Source organism: Ceratosolen solmsi, unplaced genomic scaffold (genome assembly GCF_000503995.2).
Source record: "Ceratosolen solmsi marchali unplaced genomic scaffold, CerSol_1.0 scaffold13, whole genome shotgun sequence".
NCBI lineage: Eukaryota > Metazoa > Arthropoda > Insecta > Hymenoptera > Agaonidae > Ceratosolen > Ceratosolen solmsi.
This window is the reverse complement of record NW_011948418.1, coordinates 6,481,982-6,507,980: the sequence shown is the minus strand read 5'-3', so window position 1 is coordinate 6,507,980 and position 25,999 is coordinate 6,481,982. Positions and strand designations below refer to the sequence as shown.

The window sequence follows — 25,999 nt, the reverse complement described above, 5'->3', positions numbered from 1 at the left end:
GCACCTTTTAGAAATAAAAAGAACAAAAAAGGAATAAAATTCCATACAGTCCATTTTCGGTTATACTTCAACGTCTGAGCTGTAAGAAAGAAGAAATGCAATCGAGTCAGCGATGAAATAAGACTCTTTTTGCCTTTCTGATGTTAAACCGACGTTCTGTGTGTGCATGTAACTTTACAAACATACGTGGAAAGCAAAGCCAAAAAAAGGGTGTGGCGTTTGCCATTTAATCAACGTTAAAACTGGACACGACAATGCAACACTCACGACGATTGCATCCGGGACTTTTACGTTTTCCCTTCATCTTGCGACTTTTTCCCCCATTCCCCCTTTCTTTCTACATGTATCTCTCTTTCATTCTATTTCTCTTTCATTTTTTACTGGTTCATATACGGAGGAGTTCAAATTTTGTATAAGGAGAGACTGCATCAACTATTTCAAGTGTAATGGCCAAAAAGTTCAGTATTTTCAGTACGAAAGTTTATGCTTATTCAAGTTGGGCTTTGGCATGGCCCATTTTAATGGCCTTTATTTATTTATTTATTTTTTTTTACTATCTTCAAGAAAATTGTTGAATATATATTAAACTTTGAATAGCTATATTAAATATTATTGCTATTTTTGTTTTTATCGCCTTATTTTATAAGTTGGATTAGCTTTGTTTCAAGTTGTTATTGATAAAAAAAATTTATGGAAACAAAAGAAGAGTTCTCGAACGTATTTCCTAATTACATGTTTATTTCATTCATATTTATTGCAGCCATAAATCGAAGAAAGACGAGATGTTTCTTCATTTTATGTTATAATTAAGATTAATTAATAATTTTCATAGTTGCAATATCGATATAAGTTGAAACATCTTTCGAAATTCACGGTTAAGATTAAAAACAAAATATGTATAAAGACTACGTATAAAAATTTGTTAAATTTTTAAATCAATGAAATTCAATATTATGTGATTTTTTGATTTCTGAGATTGAATTTATTTTTATAGACATTATTTGATTTTTCAAGAGGTTCGAGTAGACTCGACTCTTCATGCGAATTATTAAGAAATTGAAATTGAAAATGTCTTATATGAAATATAAAGGTTAACGATTTCATTTGGCAAATATTAAGATATAATTTACAGTTAATTGTAGAGAATTGCTCGCTTGTAATATCGAGTCATATACATTTCATTATAATAATATAAAATCACTTAAATGTTTAATTACTATTTTTTATTATTTAAACGTGAAGTTAATATTTCATTTTATTCATTCTTGTTTTTTTTTGTTTTGTTTTGTTTTGTTTTGTTTTGTTTTGTTTTTTTTTTTAATATTACGTAAAGCTATATATTATTAGAAGTTATAAAGGATTTACGATAAATTTCAAAATATATGGAAAATCATTCATCTAGAAATAGTTTGAAGTGTTTGTCAAAAGGTCAACAGTGTATTTATGTTCTTGTTTTTTTGGTAAAATATGTTAAAGCTGACTGACTTTTGTGCATACACTCGTATTGTATTTTCATAAATTTAAAAGTTGTTAGCTTTTATATTTCTTCATATATTGTTTCATCTACATGTATGAGGGTATCGACATATAGGCGATTTTTCAAATTCAATAAATCTTTTATTTTAACGGACGCAAGGACGGATATATTTGAGTATTTTTCATCATAATAATCATCGTTATTATATCACTATCATGAAATTTTATCAACAATGCAGTAATTTTCGTGGCTGTTTGTTGTAAGTCTGCAATTTTTTTTTTAAACTTCAATTACCCGTAGTACATTTATTTTCGTCTTCACTTTTATAAGAAGATTTGCCAGTAAGAAAAAGGGGTTCTAAGTAGAAGTGCGTAAGTAAATGAAAATTGCTATGATTATATTATGCCGTCAGGAGCAACTATAATATTTTCGGCAGACGAGCACGTAGGGAACAAAAGAAAATTCAAGTAGGCTTTAAGACTTAGTGTTAACGATCGTAAAAGTACTTTAGATAAATTGAAAGTCTTCTTTTGCTGGATAAAGAAGAATATTTTTTAAACATTTAGTTTAATTTTACTTACGTTTCAGTCATTAATAATATCCGATTGTTTAAAATTAGCTATGCACATTTGAATCATTAATACACATACTTTTTTATATTATTAGTTTCTCATTAAATAATCAACATTTACATACTAAAGTAGATGTTTTAATTTTATAGTGTTGTAACGTAATAGTATTTTACCATTTTTTAGATAGTAGATTTTTTTAATTAAGAGTTACTTTATAAGAATACTTTGAAGAAATAAGATTACGTAAAGGAGAGAAAACTTTATAAGAAATTAACAATTCATATTAATATTAATAATATTTCATAATAGTAAAGTGGCTTGATGAGACATCATATAAAAGTTTATTTGAAACAACATTTTATTTGAAAATTCAGTGTCAATATGAATAAAAATTTTCAATAATATTTCAATGCAATTTAAAGAAAAGTATTTTATTAAAATTGGGGAATATAGAAGTTAATGAAAAAAAAACAAAAAAAAAAAAATAAAAAAAAATTACTAAAATGTTCTAATAAAATATAATAAATGTTTAAAAATAACCATAACTGATTGAACATTCAATATTACGAATTTAAATTCTAATTTAATTAATTATGTTCATAGTTTTTGAACACAAAGGAAGTCTATTAAACAATATTTTTTAATTAAGGGTACCAGTAATAATCGCATTAGCTTGCCAACTTACTAATACTCGATTGCATAGAAATTTATGAGCTAATGAAAAATAAATAATCCCGAATATTATGCAAACATATATGTAACTGAAATATTGGTTATTGTTAAAATGAAAAAAAAAAAAAATTAATTAAATTTAAATTTAATTAATAGTTGCATAAAAATTAAAGGAAATTGTTCGATACGTATAAAATAAATTAAAAGTTTCAAGTTAAGTTATAAAAGGTTAATGTAGAGTTAATGGTCTTGTCAGTGATGTAACCGCATATTTGGGGTGTAAAGGAAGGTTGCAAGTGTCAAGACCGCATATTTTGATTCAAACTCACGAAGAAGTTATATCATTATATTTCCATCTAACTTTGTTACATTTACGTTGGCAATAAAGAGATTCAAAGATATTGAAATTTGTATTGTGCATACACACGCCCAGACACTTCTTTATCGAATATTTGACTTTATAGACAAAAGATAAATTAAATTGCAGTTCGTTTACTATATTTATATTTTTCAAAATTTTCATCATTTTATTAAGAATTTTGCGTTTCCGTAACGAGTGTTTAGTACTCAAAAGTAGAAAAGTATAAATTTTTATTAGATATTCCAAGAGAATAGAAATATTATTTTTTAATGTAAAATGAAAATTTTAATTATATTTTCATTAAGACCAGTAGTTAGGTATTTGTTAAAAATCTTCATAAGCTTTTATAGACTTATACTATTAAATATAAGCTTGCAATAATCTGAAATTAATTCTAACATAAGCGCTTAATATTTTAATATTATTTATGCAATGTTTATTCATAAACAATTGTAAAAAAATATATTTAGAAGGACAGTCAAATATGTAATGCACATATAAGTTATAGTAGCGTAATTTTTCTTTTTTTGATCTTGTGTGTAATTGATGGTTGTATAACCGATGGCATTTTATTTTATAACTGATAGTTAAATTCGTAAAAATATTATAAGATTCATATTCGTCTTTCATACTCTGATTTATAAAACAGTTTTTTTTTACCGTTGTACATTCAATTAAATTGTTAAAATATCATTATTAAAATTGCTGTTGTACTTCAATGAGCAGAAATGTTTAATAACAGAGTTGTAGAAAAATAAATGAAAAGTATATAGCAATCGGCTTGGGTAATAATATATTTCATTAAAGTGAAAAAAAGTTCTGCGGTTCTGTGTAATCAAAACTCTTCAATCAAATTAATTCGAATTGAAGGAATGCTTCCAGCTCTGTAGGTACGATATTTGAAATATTTTGTTCGAGCGTTCTAATTTTTATTGGCTCGTCATTCCACGTAACGAAAAAGTTTATTCTCAAAATCACAGGGCTGCTATTTCTCGCAATACCGAAAAAAAAGGAAAAAAAGGAAAAAAAAAATTGGTAAAACGGCATTTTTCCCTTATCCTTTGATAAGCCATTGTACTTAACCGGCTTCGATGCCCCTATTCCTCCTCCTACTTCTTCTCCCCCCTCCCCCCCTCCCCCTCCCCGCACCAGCGACAAATTCCTTTGTCACTTTTCATATCGAGAGCGAAATTATTATCAAAACGAGAATTAGGAGTGATAAGGTAGATTTGCCGCGAGAGGAAACTGTCGGAGAAGTATAACGCGAGGACTGCGATATCATTTTCCTATAAAGTTGCGCGTCTTGATAATTATTACGACGTCCATCAAGAGCGGCCGATCCATATAATATCAACCGATTAGAAGGTTACGCTGAAAAATCGTTGAATGCCTGTCGCCGCAAAAAAAAAAAAACGACGATAATCCTCATTCTCACTAGCCGTTCCGACAACAAAGAGCCTTGGCTCGAGCATTTTATGCACAACACCCGCACCTCGTCTCACCACGTAATGATGCATTGTAATGAAACTCAGTCGGGCGTCCCTTGTTAAGTAATTACAGTCCAATTACATTAGCGGCGTACCGTAAGTGCGCTAGGTCGCTCCTCCGCTGCCCCAAGTCCCCGCGAAGTTTTTTCCCTCCTTTATTTTTCGCCAAGTCGCGGCTCTCGTAGCGGCATCGATCGGTCAACTTCATTTCCCCGTGGCGAGTCAATATTTTTTAGCGCGGCATCGGTCGCCTCGCGCCCGCTCAAGTCACATTTATCGGGGCTTCGCGGAATATCGCACCCACTCATTCTTCGTCCTCGTTTATGCCGCGCGCTCCTTCCGCCCGAGACGTCATCGCCACCCTGGCTGAAAAATGCTCGGTCGGCTCGTTTATTTTGCGCCGTAGTCTCGGCGATGTATCATCTTCCGCCGTGCCACGGCGAATTAAGATTCGCCCCGTCGCGATAATTAAAAATTTACGTTGACGAATTTCTTCTGTTTTTTTTGTTTTTTTTTTTTGTTTTTTTTTTTGTTTTTTTTTTGTTTTTTTTTTTTTATAGAAACTTTAGAGTGGATCTGGCAGATGCATGGCTATCCGCGGGGAAACAAAGATGCAATTATAGCGGTGCTACGGGCCGCCGGCCACTGACCTTCCGTTCAAGTGATACATCAAGCTTTTGATTCCGGCATGACGGTTACACAGCCGAACGTTCTTCTCACAATGCTCAACTATTACTTAAGGCGCGCGGACTTGGAAAGTTTAAATGAATAAAGTTTATCCCGAACAATATCTTTAATTATAAACAACGTCGAGCTACTTGGGTCGACTTTTTCTCGACAGCGTCTCATTTTTCACGAAAAACAAAGCTCGAGTTACAGCGTGCCACTGCTGAAGTTTTTACTTTGTTAAGGGCTGAAAAATGACTCAGCTCGCACAAAGCAATGTAAAGTGCATAAATCTGCGCTGTTTACTTCATATGTATGTTTGAAAACTTATAAATGCAACAAGAGCGATTTCTTATATCGATAGTCGCTTTTAAAGTTGTTTTCATGCTACCAATTCAGGGGACGCGCGCGCTCGTCTATGAAAAATAGTTTTGCGAAAAAGTTGAAAAACAACCGGTAAGACTTAAAGATGAATTATCATTTTTTTATTACACGAGAATAAGACGCGATTCATCTCGATCAATGAGATTTACTAGAAAAATTTCCCATGAATTATATTGCTCGGCAATTGAGGATGCGCATACGTATTTCGCTACGTAGGAACAAAGTTGCGAACTTGCTCACTTCATCACACTTGCGCACACTTGTAAGCGTCTGCGCGCGGCCTTGTGCAACCTACCAATCAACTGTTTACCTTATCTTATGAATTTTAATCGTACTTCATGTCAACTTCTTGTGTAATCCCGTGCTCCAATTCATTTTTTCCCCCGCGAATTTCAATGCTCCCTCCAGCTCCCGATGCCAGGGGACATTAAACGTGAGCATCCAAAATTTTCCAGAATTCGTGAGAAAAATTATCTCGATCGCCCAGTAAAGAATTATCATTCAACGCACTCGCAAAGTATCGTCGACTCGCGTCGTTGATCATAAAATTCAGATGAACAAGAAGGAGAAAAAGGGATATAACAATCAATGGATACGTGAGCGCAGAGACTGCATTTAGTGAACTCGAGCAGCCCTCTGGCATTATTATACATCGAGTTTGATTGAAAAAGCGAGCCAAACTCCGGAAATTTAGCTTAATTGTACCGATAAAAGTATGCTGTGTTGCGAAATTAAAAACGAATGGGACGAACAACGTCGAGTACCCGTGACTCACTTATTGCTCACGGCAATTAAATAGCTCAATAAATTAAATTAAATCTCGCATTTATACAGTTACGGTAAAATACGCTTTACGCATTTTAGATTCTTAAGAGACCGATTTCCAATAAACCTGAGCCCGGTGGTGGTTTTGTCAGTGCAGCACAACTAAAATCTAAAATCATGCAGTGATCGAGCGCAATCGGTAAACATCGTTTTAATATCCTACTGCCCCCTCCATCCCTACGTCCCACCATCCTACCATCCCACCATCCCTCCCTCCCCACTCACTCCTCACATTAACGCGAACACTTTCTCCGATCACGCGAGCACAACTAAACACTGTATAGCTGAGTATGGGTTAGCTTGAGTAAAAAATGGTTACCTTATAGTTTATATAAAAAAGTAATTACCATTAGGACGTAAGCTCAACGACCGTCGAAGAAAATTTCAAATTCCCTAGCAATGGACCATCCCGAGGCAAATGGAGGGGCGCACTAGCGACTCCCGTAGGTTGGGGCTCCGTTTTGCTTATCCTGGCCTCCTTAAAACCAGCACTCGGTGCACCCATCGTCATACGTACCTATAATAAACATAGATCATCGCTGCCTTAGCGCCGCTCGTCCGAGAGCGAGCGAGCGGTGCCAAGCCTAAGCTCGCGGGGCCCTGGGCGCCACGGGCCCGCGCTACGACTCGGCCCTCATCGCGTAACCTAGAGCTCGTAGATGTCGCGGCCGTTCGGCCGGGTGACCGCGGGTCTGCAGGAGGCTGGACTCGCGTACGAATGGATGATGTGGACCCTGAGCCGGACGTCGCCGGAGGAGCGGCCGCCATCGCCGCGCTGACGCCTTGAGAAGCTCACCGTCGTCTTGCAGCAGCAGTAGTGGAAGAGCTTGACGTAGGCGCTGCGGAAGTGCCGGTCCGCGACGCAGTAGAGGAGGTTGTTGAAGCAGGACTTGGAAAGGGCGAACCAGGCCAGGTACACCACGATTTTTGGACTCACGGGCTTCACCTGGCGGTCAACGGTCATTACGGCCATTAACTCGGGGGCACTGTGATTGGGGCCGGGGCGTTTGGTCGGGCCATTGGGTAGGAGGTAGGATGAGGTGCTGGACGAGGTTATATCGAGGAACTGCCTGGACTGGAGGAGGAGTGTCGAACTCTTATCACGGTCGTCAATTTTCATCGTGCATTTGCGTTTATTCGACCAGCTCGTCCCGTTCACCGAAATGCAATTGATTTATTATGGACGCTCGTCCCGGATCTCTATCGTAATCGCTCATGGAAATTCAATTAGATTCCAAAGTTCCAGTTATAAAGCTGATGCTACTGGGTGACTGGCCCCGCAAAATGCCATTCGCAACTACCGTTTCAACAACAACAACAACAACAACAACAACAACAACGATAACAACAACAACAACAACAAAGATAACAACAACAACAACAACAACGACAACAACAACGACAACAACAACGATAACAACAACGATAACAACGATAACAACGATAACAACGATAACGATAACAACGATAACAATTATAACAATAATAAAAGCCAATATTTCGAGCTCGCGTTATTGCAAGTAATTAAATAATTTATTCATTTTCCTGTATTGCGGTATTTTACATTGCGGACGGGAAAAATCTTTGTAAATGTCATGGATTAGCAGCAGCGAGAAACAAATAGACAATGCAATTCAATTTCAAAATCCATAAGCAATCGAAGAACGTTGGATTAATTAAAGTTGGCTAATAAAGTCCCGACCAACAGCTTAGACACATACATAGGCGCTTACGTTAAATTGTTAAAATCATCTCTGGAACTTCGATCGATGTTTTTTCTTTTTCATTTTAAAGGATTAAATTAGTTCCTTCCCTCCCACGCTCGTGAAATTTCATATGCTACCGCACAATGCATTTGCACATGCTTATTTTGCCCGAGAAGAAGCGCTCGCTTCGTAGTTTGCTTTTTATTATCGTTTTAAAGTATCATAAAACTACGACAGTTTTATTTACGTCATCGAGTACCCACATATCCATCTATACCCCTCAGTCAATGTCAATAAGAATTAATATTTATCAAAAAGCTCAATTATCATTATAGCTTGAATGTACAGCCTGTACGAGATTTTTTTTCACGACCTCTCGGCACTTGAAATGCAAAAGTTTAAGAGTACCATGACGTACCCACGACGCAAAAAAGCCATGAGCTGTTTCGTACTTTCGTAACTCGTTAAGATCGCGAGTCAAATGATTTTATCGGACAATAGTTGAGCTGCCGACATTGGAAATCGTCGAAAGAGCGTATAATAATAATTATTGGTCGCGTGTGCGACTAAATATAATGTGATATCGGCGATAGGGAAGGCGACGGGAACTCACCACGCTGATGCAGAAGGCGACGCCAAGGGGCAGCCAGAATATGCCGAACAGGAAGAAGCTGTACATGTTGGCTTTGGTGAGCTCGTAGTCCCAGTTGAAGGCGACCGGGGGCTTGTAGGAGCCGCGCATCGCACTGCGCACGCGCAGCACAATCCGCGCGTACACGAGGACGGTGAAGATCATCGGCGCCCCGACGATTATCGACGCGCTCACGATACCACTCGTGTTCGTCGTCATGGTGAAGGGCTTCTTCCAGTTGATGTTGCAAAGGTTCGGCCCGAGCTCGAGGCTGGACTGGAGGCCGACCGCGGTCGAGGCAACCAGCCAGACGACTAGGACCGTCCCGGTCACGCGTCTCGTCGTCAGCACTCGATATCTGTATGGGACAAGTGCGAGCCAAAATAAATATGCGATCGCTCGTCAAGCGACCCCCAGCCCCTTCCCAAGCGAATTAATCCGCGGGCCGTCATTGACGGACCTGTCGGATCGGCCGCTCGTCTAATCCCTCACACCTTTCTCATTATACCCATTTCACTTTCGCCTGACTTAAGTGCAATTACTGTGCTTTTCAATATTATTGATTGACTGGCTCCCGTGCTAATTCACTAAAATTTAGATATTATTTTAAAATCATTTATCTATTCCGGGTATTAACGGACAGCGGCATTTACCCCCCCCCCCCCCCCCAGATCTCACCGCCCGGAATATTAATTGTCATTGTGGCATTTATTTAAGAATTTTTTATTCAAAACCTCGCTAAGTAAGAAGTAATTGATTATCTGGACTAATGGTTTCTCAAGCCTAGTTTCATTACAGTTGCATTTATTCGCGGATGATATAGTAATATCATAGTCATTAAATTGATCGATAATCAATGATTTTAATTATACTGCGGCTACTTGAATTCCTATGAAGTCGCATGAAGATAAAATTATATTAATATAGATGCGAAGTTTTAGATATAAAATTTCTTTGATCAAAATGATGATTATTTAATTAATTTCATACAATTTTCAGTATACTTAAGTTTTTAATTTATTAAATACTTACAATGTAGTTTAGCACTTCTTTTCATCGAGTATGAAAAAAAAATCATTTCCAATCTTTTATCCATTAATCATATCACTATCAACGGTCATATAATATTTATCGTAATAAATATGGCCAAGTTCTTCGCTGTTGTAAAGCGATACTGTTTTATTTTATGAAAATAAAATATAAATATGTAATACAGAATAATTTATTACAATAGCAATAAACATGTCATATGGGATAGATAATATATTTCCATTATTATTACTCCATGACATTACGCTATAATTATCCATAAGAAAAATAATAGTTAATTAGTTTTCATATTATCACGCGGATTTTTTTTTTCATTATTATTATTAGTATATTTCTCGAAAGTTTAAAAACATTTTATAAACAATAATTTATAAAATATATTAATATTTTCTTGAATTTTTGCATAGGGGATTTTAATCTTTTTACGAGGTATTTTATAATATTATGTTACATCATACAAAACAAAGTACGAAAAATAGTTTCTATTATCGTTTCTCAATATTGATTATGATATTTGTTAATATATAAAAAAAAAAAAAAAAAATAAGAATTTGTTAGGTAATTTTAATGAAATTTTAACGAAATTATTTCATCAACATGAGATTCAACATAAAACAAATCAATATCTAAATACTCTATGAACAGAAATATAATTTTAAAGGAAGAAAAGATGACTTGTTGGAAACCAAAATTTATTACACATGATTAATATAGAGAAGATTTATTAAAAATAAAAAAAAAAAAATTTTTTAAAAAAAAAAAAAAAAAAAAAAGCATAATTATCTGTTTTAATATATTTATTAGAGAAAGATATGAATGATTGGGCGAAAGCATTGAGCGCCGAAATCCGAAGACGAGGAGCAAAGTAATAAAGTTATATATAGAATGATACCGCTAATGTGGTAATCGCGAGGAACTTTGCCACGTAGTTAGCAGATATTACAAATTCAAAAGTTTGGAACAATTAGATCCACTTGCTTAATTAATGACCGAATTTCTTTATTAGCAGAAATTAATTGGATGGGTGGCGTAGATGCTCGCATAATGCCGACCTTGAAAAATCACCTTTGTCAAGTACGTGAGCCAACGTTAATATCACATTTCAAATGACGCTTTCATTCCAGGATTTCGGCATTAGGAACTACATATCGCTCATCACTGTAATTAGCTACGTGCCTTTTCACCACGAGCCATGATAATGATAATTAAATTTGGGCGTGGTCCGTGGGCCAGCACTCACAACGACAACGCAGGTGCGGCCATCTTTAAATAAAAGTGCGACACTCCATCCCTCCCATCCTCTCCTCTCTTAATCCACCACCATCATCCTCGCTGTCTCCGTACCTCAATCCCTCCTACGTCCCGTAGCTCCTTCGATCAAAACTCTAAACCACGCGCACGCGACAGCCTTTCCTGACTAATCGCACAGGCCCCCAATCTCCACTGCAAAGATCCATCGACCGACGTCACGTGCTTGACACCCGAGGAATCCGTCACACCTCTCGTCCACTCCACACGAACTAACGACGAATCTCGGAATTAATAGACCCTCAATTGGCCATCGTGATATTCCTCGTCGTTGTCGTGGTGCCGCGCGTGGAAACAAAGAACGAGGCTGCGAGCGCAATTCAAGGACAAGAGCATCGGGGTGAACTGCTTATATGAACTGCTTAGGAAATATTTTCGGGGGTCCGATTAATATATATTGGGACCGGTTCGTATGACAATTTTATCCAAATTCATTTATCGATACCTCTGAGCTTTCGTTCAATGTCGCTGCGCATAATTTGACGGCAATGTGCGTCAACTGTCACGTATATGATGTTGTAATTTGCGTAAAATGAAGTACCGTATATTGCATAAATGAGATCTTGATAGTAATGGTGTCTAATGTAATGATAAATATATTCTTTTAAATTATCCTCGTTAATGCATAGAAGTAACTGTACAGTAAAGTGATTGTTTGGACTAACGACATTCGTAGCGAGAATTTCCGATTAAATGTTAAACAATATTATGCGGCATAAAGTTAAAACAAATAAACAAACAAACAAACAAACAGACAAACAGACAAAAATAAATAAACAAATTTATGAATTTTTTCCTTTTTTTAAAACTTAAATAATTTATTAAATGATTGTTATTCCATTAAAACTACTTACTTATAAATGTATTTTTGAATAAGTTTTCAACATCAATGGCACAACATTTTTTAATGTAAATTCCGAATAGTCTCGAATAACGACGTGTAATCTCGTTTTTCAAAATTATTCATATACATAGTTCGAATTGGTTCATTACACCATTACCAGTGCTGTGAATATTTTGCTTGATAAATGTAAATTTGAGATAATTATAGAGTGCCCGAAGTGTCTAAAGCCTGCCTTAATAACTTATTGATTTTCATTACTAACTCGAAATAATTGTTATGCGGTGATCGTATTCCATGTTAAAGGTTCGAATAACTACAATTAGCCAAGGCGTACGAATGTAAGGAAACAGGAGGGAGATGATCAATCGTACAAGTGCTTTCATAGATGAAAAAAGGAAAATGTGAGTGCCGTTGAATTTGGCCGTTTAAAGGAAGAGAACGTGGGAAAACGTTGTCTCGCAATTCTTTCTTACAAAATATAATCAACATTTAATTCCTAAGCATCGAGGAGGTTTAAATTTATTACTCTATGTGAATAAGATTTTTTTTTTTTACATATAAATTGCTTATATTTTTACAAGATTGTGAAAAGGAACAAAATAACATTGATCGATAATGCAAAATTGTATGCGTCTATGCTCGTGCGTGCCTGTTAAATCGTTAGAAATTTTTTTTATTATTGATTACAACGTTATTATTAATATGTGTATGTTAATTTTGTTTTTCTTTTACCAAATAACATAACAAATTTATCCTTTCTGATTAAATAATATTTACCCGTTAAAGATTGCGAGAAATAGCGAGAAGTTTATTTGCTATTTTGCTCTAAACATTTATATTTATTGTTGAAATGTCGTAACATTTTATTAATAATAAGCCGTTCCTCAATGTTCTTAAGAGATTTTTTTTTTCATATGATTCGTGCCGTTAATTAGCTGAACTTGATAATTAGAAAATATTGCGCATCTCAGAAACAAAGTGTTATGAATATTTCACCAAATATAGTCAGAAACAAAGGGATTTACAATTTGATGCATTGGCTTGCTTTACATAAATAAAACCTTAATCAATAATTCGAAACTTCAATTTTCCTTAATGGATAGATTCGAAGAGATCATAAGGTAAGCCATGAACTTCAATATTTTATTAATAAATATACAATGACAGAGAAAAGTAAATACGAAAACGGCGAGATAAAATTTAAACAATCAATTATATGAGATTTTTGTAAAAATACCATAATATTGTAATTCCATCCAATTTCATCCAGAGGCACGATTAATTAATGTATATTGCAAAAGGAATGAATATAACGACTCTAAAAATTATTATGTATAAATGATTACAATTTGGAATATTTGCATTGAATTAAATAGTTTATTCAATATAACGACATATGTTTTATTTCAATTTAATGTTTCATGATTTTTATCGAACCGTTTATGCTAATGTAGTCGTGTACAAATATTATTTGCCTAAATATACACATATAATAGTGCGATTGAAAATATCCGAGATTATTTTATCATAGCTCAAAGCCAAATGCTAATAATGCTCAATGTAACTACAAGTCCTTAAAAATTATTATATTGAGTGAATATTGAGTGAAATACGTAAAATTTCACTCACCATTACGTTGGATTGATGAAACTTATATAATTCCGTCTAATTAATGAAAAATATTATTCTTTAAAATTTCTGAAATACGTCTATAATCCGCATTCAATTTCGGCATTTTATTGAATAAATTACAAGGGGAAGCCTTAATTGACGATATAAATAGTGTAATATTGATTTGCAGCATAATTAATTAATCGAAATTGTATTTGACCGAGCATAGAAGATAATTATACTCCAAATCAAAGTGACTTTATATAATTAAATATAAAATATCGAGCTTGCAGAGAAAGTAATTGGCTATCGTTAGATAGTCGTCACATCCGGCGGTCTGTCTTTGTTATCGTTATTATTATTATTATTATTATTATTATTATTATTATTATTATTATTATTGTTGGCAATTCGTTGTCAGCTTTATCTTCTTTGGTCTTGATTTTTAATTATTTTAACTTCCCCTCGCTTTCTCATTTCCTTTATACAATTTTAGCTTAAAAGATTATGACAAATGATGACACGATCATCGGTAGGTCTTGAGACATTGTCGCAAGAAGTAACATGGATGAGTCACGGCTAACGAATGGATTTCGGGACATTTTACAAGGCGCTCGAGGGCTTAAAATAAATCGCTATGTATTTTCTCGGCTGTCGAGTTTTGTTTCTATACCGCCGTCGAGAATAATTTCGTTATTTAGTTACGGGATTATTAGAGATTAATTCGTATTATCCTTGTCTCGTGGAAAATTCAAATGCCGGCTGGCACTCTAATTTGATTAATAATTAATAATGCTACAAATGCAAAATGCATTTAGCGCGAAATTCGGCGGTCCATGTGCATTTTAGACGAAATAATAACAAATTTAGATAGCGAAAATGCTTTGATTGTTATGTGAATTTTCGATGCTACCTCGCTACATGGCTTGCAAGCCTTCCCCCCGTCCCGCCCCCCCCCCCCAACGCTTTCCCTCCCCCCGCCCCATGACAGTTTGCAAGAATTACGAAAATCGAGTTTCATGCTCCTAATAATTTTCACGTCAGCCGATCGTATTTACCTATACCGTATACCGTCAGACGTAATTATTAAATCATCTTCATACATCGGGATCGGATATTTCGCAAATTGCTCTCGTAGCGCCAGCTCATAAAGATCGTCGAAGGGAATTTTGAGAAGCTACGGGGAGGCGCTCAAAGTCCCCGCGTATCCCTCTTTCGACGACCGACGGCCACTCGGCGAATGCTTTGATGAAAATCCATTTCGTCGCTTGTCCGCTCCAGCCCCGTGACCAGCTCACTGGCGATTTCCTGGAGCGTCGGGAGGAGGTGGAGGGTGGCGGGTGAAGGATCGGGGAGGGGGAGGGGGACGAAACTCGGTTTCCCAGTCGCGGTATTTGCCCGAGGATGTGTTTGGAAAAAATTTCCGTCCGGCCGAATTAACGAGCGACTGGTACATGTTGGCGAATTTCCGCCGCCGCCGCCGGCCACGCGTATTTGGGATTTCGTAACTGATTGCTTGATCGAGGGGGTTTAAGGGCGGGGAGGGAATTGAGGGAAGGTAAAATGGTAGGGGAGGGCGCTGTAACGAAGAAAGATAAATTTGCGGATACGTTGATAATGGCCCCCGCCCCTGCTTCGCGTCCCTCGGACTTTTCTTAATTAAGGTGATAAATAAGCTCGCCGCGCGTCCACTTTTTCTCATCGCGTGCAATCGACCAAGCCCACTTAATATTTAATAGGGGACTTACTTTTCAGCGGTCCGAAAATAAACCGCGATGCTCAGTTGTTGGAAACAAATCGGCGGGAGAGCTTTGGCGCTATAAATATCTCGCGTGAGATTTATTCGTCCAGTCGTAAGGAGGACGCTCGTCGGCGATGGGGAACCCTGTCCGGGCTGATGTAGGACTTTAGTTAGGCGGGGGGGGGGATTTTTCGTTACTTGGTGCAACGGATTAATAGGCGCATCTCGCGATCCTTCAAACGAATTGATATGTTTGTTCATGAAGGAGACGCGGGCATGTATCAAGGGGAAAATACTATTGCCGATCGCCTCTTATTAAAAGCCATTATTTTTATCGTCTTGGAGGAGGTCGACTACGCGAGCGCACGCCGTCTCTTTTTAACAATGCGTCCACCATTGGCAATATCGCCAATTGTGTCAGGCGGCAGCGAGGCTTTCGCATCAAAGGAAGACGTCCCGATAAAATGCGATATCTGTCAAAGACGATATATCTCTTTCTCAAATGTCAGTTGCCAATGGTATTTTGATTCGTTAATATTCGTTTGATAAAGAGAGAAGCACACACACACACGCGCGCGCACTCCCTCTCTCGATAAGAATTACGGGCGAAAGTGAGAAATTGAATTCTAGTAAGAGCGTGTCGCGAGACGCTCGCGCTCCAGATCAATAATCCTCGCTTGGAATTGCTAACGTGCGCAGCTTCTCCACGAAAGTGAGAAATCCGTTTTACGTTAAATTTTGTGCAATTTGTTGAGAGTCGTCGGTAAGCGGCTACGGCGTAGGCGTGTGCGTACCGCGTGGTTCCGGCACCTGAGCTTCGCGCTAAAGACGGACGAGCGTGAGCTTCTGCAGAGATAGACCATCGCCGGAGCTTCTTCGCACTACCGAGGAAATGCCGTTAGACGCGTAACTACTGGTCGATGAGCGCGGGCCCATCCGTTTGAAGTCGCCTAATCGGATAAGCGTGTAAACGCACTCTAAGAGATTGTATTTATATTATTTAGAGGGCCACCGATATCTCGCGTGGCGATGTAACCACGATTACACTAATCTACGACCGAGACGATGGATATCGATTTGATTAATTCGCCCATAATTTTACGCGGCTCGCGAAATTCCAATTGCTCAGTGGATATAATTTGCATTTTCGAGTATATAGCGGCTACGAGGGCCACGCTCCGTATTCTATTTTATCAAAACACAATTTCGTTAGATCAAAAAGATGTACGCGCGCGCGCGCCATTATTCCTCGTTATGCCAGGAAGTATTGTTTTTAAAATAATTGGAATTCTTTTGCAGTTAAACACCGCGTACTATTTAGGCTGACTGAGCGACTACGTTAAAATTCATTGCATTTTAAAATATTTTCACTTTAAAGTATGCTAAAGTGAAAGTAGATAAAGGATCTTGTGCGGGGCAAAATAAAAAAAAAAAAAAAAAAAAAAAAAAAAAAAAAAAACAAATACGAAAAGAAAATAGGAAGAAAAAAAAATTGAAATTGCAAAGGTTACGAACGTAACGTTTCATAATGAGGCTTATTAAAGCATATAAAAAATGAGCTACGATGAGCGTGCTTTTATCGAAAGCTCATATGCGTTAATGACATTGTCCGATTAATGATTTGGAAAATGGATTTGAATGAAGGAAAGTGTTATAAAGCGACTCGCCAAAACTCTTAAACCAATCGATCGAGTGAGTTATTCGATTGGGATAGCAAACATAGTTGAAGCGAAAAATGCGAAACGAAAATATATGACGGACCTACGCTTCAACCAGGAATCAAATACAATTAAAACGACATCGTTGATTCATTACTTTCTCGTTTTTTCCCCATTTCTTTCCATGTCTTTTCTTTTCTTTTTGTTGTTGTTTTTTTTTTTTTTGTTGTTTTTTTTTTTTTTTTTTTTTTTCAGACCAGCTAGTTTATTAATAATCTATATTTTAATAGCTCGTCAGGAAGGTTCGCAACCACCTCGACACCACCAACTTAGTCCTCGAATTTCCAACTAAAATGATAAAGTAGAGACAGCGTATACTGCGTTTATCAGGGAGCCCAGGTGTTATACTGTCATGTCGTATATGACGTATGGCGGTATCTAATTCTGCGATTCATTTTTCTTTCGCAAAAATGACAGGCTATCCGTTCCATCTCTGACCAATTTTAACCGTTCGCTTTTCCAAACTCTTCTATCCCCATATCGATTTTCTCTAATATAGCAAAGGATTAATCAATCCTTCTGACATTTATAATAGCAGTGCATTGCCTTATAAAGTAAATGTCGCTCGATTATATGACAATAGAGCTTAAGTGCTAAATGAAAATCGTATAATGAATTTATTTGCATTTATCCAAAACTTTTGTATTAAACGGATTTGTGGATACTCTCGAGCGCAATCATAATTCAAATGTTCGCTCGGAAAGTAAATCATTATTCGCAACAATAAGCATATATCAGAAATATCGTTGTTAAATAGAAAATGCTGAATCTCGGTACTGTCCCCCACGTGCCAATAATCGACGACATCGGTACTGCAATTTACATGGTCGGCCTGTAAAATATAATCTGCAGTCGGCCTCGGGGGGCAATTGCAAAGTTCGTGCATACACGTCAGGTACTGGCCATAGATACAAATGTTTCCTATTGTTGCGGAATATTAAGATTATTAGTTTGGAAATATTAAATAATTTGATTAATCTGAGCCTCTTGCGGGTCAGATTATTTAAATTTCAGTCCGATCGTGTGACGCGACACGGATTGCTTCGAACGAATATAGGAAAAATACGTGACCAATTCTCGTAGACTTTTATCGACCTATTTAATGCAATTCCATCGATTATTAAGGATTCTTAAGTATCGTTGTAAATTCGAATCTCGTGTCATTTCAATGTTGTTGATGATTAATTAATTGAGGACTCCAACCAATTTCTATATCGTGAAAGTATAGGAAATACCGTGACCAATTTATAATCCATATAGATGTATATATTTAAAAGCTTGAAATACAATTAAATAATTTATTTAAAATTTCATATGATTTGCATGCGATTATTTATCAGACGATTGATAGAATGAAGTAAATAAAATTTATTAAAGTCCTGGTATGTTATTGCTACTCATAGTTTTATCTTAAAGACATTATTTACCAGCTAAAACTATTAAATGGTAATTCTTTTTTTAATTTAATCCCTTTAACAATTAAAACCATCTGTTCAAATTCATTATAATACTATGTTGTTTAAGATATTTTAATATTTTTTAATATTTTAAACATTATTTTAACATGATCGATTTAATATGATCGATTAAAAGTTTAGGAAATGGACTATTATTATATTATATATAATTATATTTTTATTTGATAATCTCAGGTGTAATAGTGGAAAATCTGTGATTTTTTTTAGTATCGAACAAACGACTTTAGTTATTAAGAATCAAGTTCCTTATTATAATTGTAAGCAGGTCAAACCAAAGATTGAAGAATGCGCATGTCATTACACGAAATTCAGTGGAACATATAATCATAATTTCGAAATTTATCATTATTCTTTTTCTTTAATTGTAATTGTATTTTAACATGGGAGCGACAATCTTCTATTGGCAATTGTATATTTAATTTACAGTCGAACGTTATATGAATTTTGTATTGTTATGTAAACAATTCTTTAGTTTCTTCATATATTTAAAAGGATATATATGAGTTTGGAAAACAAAAATGTATTGAATCGGCGAATAAGAATAACCGATAAAATTCAACATAAATCAAGCTATCCATGCTGATTCATTTCAATGTATCGATTGTGATTTATATTGTAAAAATGCACTGTTTTTTCTTCTTCTGAAATTAATTTAACGAAATTTTCGCTATTGAAAATAAGAGAGAAATAAAGTTAGCGTTCGAAAGGAAGGTGTTACGAAGTTATTTACGAAGTTCTTATTATTTCGATGATCTATGGTTTAAACATGAATGGTATACAAATATATGTTTATGTAATATCCGAATCATGTACTTTTCATACATGACACGGTCATTTGTTATTCTTTTACGAGTATCTTATGATTCACATAAAAACTTTTTATCTCCAAGTCATGTATAAAATTCGACATATAAAGTTCATGTATGAAGCGCATAAGTTAATATCACAGATGCATAAATCTTATCAAAACAGTGTTATTGGATTATATGAGTTTATATATAATATGCGCCTATGATTCATACAGAAATTTATTTTCTTTCATAAATTACAAAAATTCGATTTATGCAATATTATACGATATTGAATATTATGGAGTAGAAATATGGGCTAAAAATTATGCAACGTTATATCGGTTAATTATAAATGAAAAATTAGTATCGTACTTTTTCATTATTTTAGAAAGAATATTTTATAAGCAATTTTTAATTAATATAGAGACATTTTTACATTCATTTTAAATTCTGTTGTTTGAAATATTTAAAGGATAGAAACGTAGGCATGTCTTATTGGATTATTCATTCACGAAATTTTTTTAATATACTTAAAAAAATTAGTATGACTTTTTGGAAATTAATGACTCATTTAGAATTAAATATATGATGAGGATTTAGTGATAGAAATTGTATTGGATTTAATTTTTAAAATTCGTAATATTCATAAGTTCATAATATCGTATCAGGTTATTCTTTTAAAATACAACTATTATCTTGTTTATTTATAGTAAATCACATATTAAAAAGTAATAATTATTTATGCGTTTAAAATTGTAAAGATTTTGACATATTAGATCAGCTATTTTTCTGTGATATGCATGTCATTTTGTATATTTTGTATTCTGTAACATTTGTTTATTAATATATCGTTGAATTACCTTTTTTTTGTTTTTGTTTTTTTTTGCTTTAATTCCTTCCTATTCATTTTTTTGCAATTATTAATTTACATTAATGTAAATGAAACATAATTAAACAAATTTTATTAAATTATATGAAACAATTTTTCAATGAATGTCTTTATGAAGATATAATTAGTGATGTATATATATATATATATATATATATATATATATATATATATAAATTATTTATTGATCTGTTAAATAATGTTAGGTTGAATTGTAATTCTACCTATAAAATTCATTAATTAAATTATAAATTTCAATAATTATGCGATAGATCATTCGAATCCTATGACAAATATAAATATAAATATTAAATATAAGTAAAAATATTAACTTTGATATAAAAATTCTTGAATATTGTTATTTTCATTAAATAGTGAAACTAATCCTAGTTTGAATTTGTAATAAACAAAATAAAAATCAATTTTATTTTCATCCGTAATGTTGTTTTTTTTTGTTTTTTTGTTTTTTTGTTTTTGTTTTTTGTTTAATTCTTGTTTACGTAACAGAACATGCGTAGCTAAAAATTTAAAAAAAAAAAGAAAAAAAAAATCACGAGACTTGAATTTTGTTTAAATTTTGTATCGCATTTGTGCGATATATATCGAAGTAATAAAAATTTTGAAGATATTTATTTCTGCAAGAATACTCGTTCCGCTTGATAAATCGCAGTGAAAGAAATCTTATCTTAAATAGATCGCCGATTAATATCTTGTATAAGCTATTCGCGCGTGAAAATTTCCTTCATTAATCTCCAATGGCGCTTTGGAGGGAAGTTCGTTGTCGTATTATATACATATTGGAGGATGATAACCATCTACCACGCGTCCCAAATAGGAGTAACGAAGTCATTGTTGCCTTAAATTGGGAAATTCTCTCACACGTGAGGTGTTCATTTAACGTGGATCCCTCAAAATGGCTACTTGCCCCGGTCATTTTCTGTTTTAATGCGCACTGCAAGAGGCTTCGATATTGGCACGAGCGGAACTTTATGTTAACACCTCCCTCGCTAGCAGCGTCTTTCTACAATTTATTAACGAAGTTTGTATGCTACCTGTATGTAAGATAGCGAAGAATAACTGGAAATAATAGTTTGTTAAAATAAAAAAAAAAAAAAAAAAAAAAAAGAAAGAAAGAAAGAAAGAAAAGTTTGCCCTTAAACTTTTGTTAATAATTTTTTGACTTTGCGAACAAAAGGATGGATTTATGTGCCTAATACATTATCTCTGCAACTTCGCCGTTACTAAATCTATAGTGCAAAAACTTTAAGGCTACATTTAGCACCGACCGAGAGTTAAGTTCTTCTAGAGACAAAGAACAAAAAAAAAACAAAAAAAAAAAAAACAAAAAAAATTAAAACAAATAAAAAGGAAAAAAGCCATGTTAAATATCAACAAAGGCTTCGACGTGACAGTTGAATTTATGGCGAGAAAAACTGTGACACAGCAATTTCCCGACTCCAAGAATTTTTTTACTGTGAAACCAAAGAAGTGCTGCTGCACATGCATCAGTTCACTTTTCACTTAGTTCATTGTATCTCATTAATTTCAGCTCGGGACACGCGTGTAGTACTTTATTAAAATCTTCCCATCACCGCCTTTCTTTCTTTCTTTCTTTCTTTCTTCTTGCGGATATAGGCAAATGTTTACTAATTTTATTCCCATTTTTAATCAATGTTAAATATTTATTGGTCGATAAATGATCTTGAGGACAGGTTAATTTGCGACGATTGCGCTATATTAGTCAATGTAATACGGCAAAATGAAGTTAACCACCTGTATAATAGCCGAATGTATTTACTTTTTTGCGGAAAATTTGGATTACTACTTGTGCTTGTGTTATGTGGAATATTCGTACAATTTCTGTTGCGTTAATTTTCATATCAATTATACTTTTGCACAGTGATAAATTACAATGGCTTATAAACTAATTAAATATTTCATAAAATTATGTCGATATGTAATGGTGTAATTTTACACTCGCATTAGTGAAAATGAATAATCATTTCTTCGTATATGAGATTTAATCACATTCAAGAGCTGTTTGTAGAAAATTTACGTGTTTAATCTTTTCAAGCAAGTGTACATATGTCTTGAAAAATTTATTTCTTCACTCGTTATCGTTCATTTAAGGCCATAATACCAAACGATTGTCCTCAAATTATATTTTATTTATGTCCACAAATTATATTTATGTACATATTTATAAAAATATATCGTGTTATTAAATAATTTTATTAAACGGACCAAAACGAGCATAAAAATCTATATTCAAATGAATTTGTGAATTCAATCAACAACTATGAATTGCCATCTAAATTTGCATACTACGATACGTGATTTCAACCACTATTTGACATAAACAATATATTTATAATAAATTTAATAATGGTATAATTATTGACTTGTCGTAATTTGCGGCATAATTCGCGCCGTCTAAATATGATAATTTTTCCAAACACTACGTATAATTATCTTCAATTTGTGGCTCTCCACTTAGCACACGATATATAGTTTCGATAGTTAATTATTCATTTTCTCGTATACTCATAAATAATTAATAATCCAAACAAATTTGTTTAAATATCAAACGTCATCAAAAAATTGCTCTTGACATATTTACATACGCAGTCATGTAATACAGTTTTTGTTTTATTTTTGTGAACGCGCGTGAAAAAAATACCGCTCAAAATAAAGGATTTTTTTTGTTTTTTTTGTTTTTTTTTTGTAGCTCGAGTCGTGGTCCAGTAGGCCTGCTCCCTTTGAAAAATGGTGGCTTTGTAGTTGGCGCAGATGTACGCGCGATTCGCGCGTGTCAGAAGGTGACAGAGACATTAGCATTTTCATTTAGCATTTTAACCGGAGTTTCGGATTTCAAAAATTCACGCGGACCACGTCGCACGAGCGCGAGGCAACGAGACAAACAAAAAATCATTTTGAAATATAACGAATGAATCACTATCCATGATTAAACGGGATTCGGTAAAATACTTTCTCCAATCAGGGGCCTAATCCGATAACAGTCATTTCGATTACGCCCGATAATACAACCATGTATTAGCGATTAATCAGGCCGAGCGTCGTTATTTATGGTCACACATTCTTGGCTTTGCACTCCATACGTATAATTCAGCAGCAGCTCGGTGTAACGCGAAACTAAAAGGGACTTCTTTCGCGCCGATGGCTCGCCGCGCATTTAAAATGATTTAGCACTCTCTAATGACTCCGTATAACAAAAGCTAATGGTCGGGTGGTGGAGGGGGTTGGGTGGGGGGTGGGGTGGGGTTTATTGCGGCGATTACGTGATTATGGGCAGGTTACCTCTCCACGGGCCAGCATAGCCGCATGTAATTCTCCACAGCGATGGCCGCGAGCGTGAGGACCGTGACGAGGAAGCAGAGGGCCTCGAGCGTCCACTCGAAGCGGCAGAAAAGGGATGGGGTGGGGGGGGGGGGGGGGTGGGGGGGGGGGGGGGGTGGGGTTTATTGCGGCGATTACGTGATTATGGGCAGGTTACCTCTCCACGGGCCAGCATAGCCGCATGTAATTCTCCACAGCGATGGCCGCGAGCGTGAGGACCGTGACGAGGAAGCAGAGGGCCTCGAGCGTCCACTCGAAGCGGCAGATCCCGTGCGGAGACTCCTCGTTGCCGGCCAGGATGAGTATCACCGAAGCCGGGATGACCATACCGGAGATTAGGAGGTCAGCCAGCGCCACGTTCACTAGAAACGCGTTACCTGCGAAAATGGCCCAATACTCTTTTTAGACAATAGTATTGGTCGTGTAATAGCGACAACGCCCGCTACGTGGAGTTTCCTTCATTACTTAATGTAAGAACGTTGACGTTCCAACCGTTACTTACTGCCCATTTTTTTAAGGGTTTTTGTACGTATGCGAGAGTCCATTGCACTCGACCGCAGTAGCAAATTAGGTATTTACGATAAGCTATATTGGCTTTCCCGTTAGGTTCCCAGCCCCGTTTCAAAAGAGGCAGATTATCCATTACTTATTTAATTATGTGGATTACGAGCTAAAAATACTCTTCCTATTCATTATAGATGTTAATTTTGTGTACAGTGCAATTCCCCGTCTAATTTTGCATTTCAATCAAAGATAATATTCACTTTTCTTGAAAATTCAGTTATTCAATTAGAGGTAGAATCGCTCGATCTACCAAAAGTGGCAATCTTATCCACCTTTCTTTATCGTTTTATTATCGCACGCGCATAAATGTGTAAATTGTATTTAATAGATATTGGCGCTAGAAATTCGAAGTATGCATTCGATTAAATTTACGATGAAAGATAAATAAATTTTCTCCCACACTTCTTACAACGTAAAGAACTAGATGTCCGAATCAAAATATAATAAAAGCGTTTTTGACTATTAATTTATTTAAACATTCGCGCCATTCGTGCTTCCATCGCCATCCAATATTCCAAGAAAGTATTTCAAAAGCCATTATAATGATTAATAATTTTTATACGTAAAAATAATTAATTTGTTAATTATTTTTACGAAAATTTATTAATAATACCGATTTAACGCGAGATATCGCGTGGAGAGTAGAGAATATACACAGAGAGAGAGAGAGAGAGAGAGAGAGAGAGAGAGAGAGAGAGAGAGTTAAATAGCGGAATAGCAGTAATTTTTCAAAATTTGTTCATCGAGTTTGGTTGTAATATTGTATCATTGTTTATGGTAGCAAAACTTGTCAAATAAAGAAGCAAAGTATTATATAGCTAAAATGTAATTTACGTAAGAGAAACGATGCGCATGTATACGATACGACAAGAGAGAGTATGAAATTTGTTGTCCTTGGCATCGTCATTTTTCTGATATTGACATCATAAAGTATCATAAAGTATCATAAAGCATATCATAAAGTATATTACACTAAATAAAAATAATCTTTTTTAAACAAACATTAAGATAACAATATGTTGAGAAGGGAAATTTGTTCGGTTATTGGTGAGTTTATTTCATAATTTTCTCAACGTTAAGATATTGTTATTATTAGAGTGGTAAACTATTTGCGAATGAGACGTTGACTAAAATAGAAACCATTTTTTTAAATTTCCTTTGTCAATAGAATTTCTCATTGCATGTGTATTGGTTCAAAAATATTCATTAAATATGATATTTTTTGGTATTTTTACATTTACTTTAGAGCGATACTGTAATATAATTGTACAATGGAGCAGAATTTTTGTCAGTGACATTTTAACACAAGAATAGATATTTTTTAAAATAAAAATAAGATTTATTTATTAATGAGATTTATTGAAATAAAATATTTCTTCTCTCAAACATATGGGATTCAAAATTATTTTTCTTTTATTTTCAACAAAATAGACATTCCATTTTTATTCATTTCATAGAGAGCAGATATTTTATGTTTTACGTTTGTTTAATATTGTAAGTTTATTTATCGAATATGACTACTTCGCATATTAAGATTAATTTGAAAATAAATCATTGAAAGACCTTTTTAATAAATAATCGGGATAAATAGGTAGATAGATAGATCTCTCGCTTTAAAGATCCGTGACTCTTTTTCAATGATAAAGAAATAATTTTACCGATTCACCGATAAACAAATTCAATATTAGAACGTATAGGCGACGACAGTCATTGGTATTTAGAAAATGCGTTAACACGTATGTCAACCCAGTGACCAATAACGCGGGCAAAGATGGAGAAAAAGAATAAAGAACATGAAAGAGAAAGAGAGAAAGGAAAAAAAAAAGAAGCCTCGGCTAATGCATCGAAGTCTAATCTCCTGGCAATA

The 25,999-nt window shown here is 34.8% G+C and overlaps 1 protein-coding gene across 1 annotated transcript; it reads right to left on the bottom strand.

The window, feature by feature from the left end:
* Positions 1-6,951: 6,951 nt before the first annotated feature.
* LOC105360171 (adenosine receptor A3) lies at positions 6,952-23,595 on the bottom strand. Its single transcript, XM_011496988.1, has 3 exons — positions 23,530-23,595; positions 8,764-9,139; positions 6,952-7,390 (listed from the first exon to the last, which is right to left on the bottom strand). The coding sequence occupies exons 1-3, from the start codon at positions 23,553-23,555 to the stop codon at positions 7,091-7,093; spliced, it is 702 nt and encodes a 233-aa protein (XP_011495290.1). The 5' UTR covers positions 23,556-23,595; the 3' UTR covers positions 6,952-7,090.
* Between the last annotated feature and the right edge of the window lie 2,404 nt (positions 23,596-25,999).

Coding starts and splice junctions, on each gene's coding strand:
- LOC105360171 (XM_011496988.1), bottom strand. CDS start 23,555: ATGCGGCTATGCTGGCCCGTGGAGAG. Junction 9,140..23,529: donor CTATGCTGGCCCGTGGAGAG/GTAACCTGCCCA, acceptor TGTCCCATACAG/ATATCGAGTGCTGACGACGA. Junction 7,391..8,763: donor TCGCCTTCTGCATCAGCGTG/GTGAGTTCCCGT, acceptor GTTGACCGCCAG/GTGAAGCCCGTGAGTCCAAA.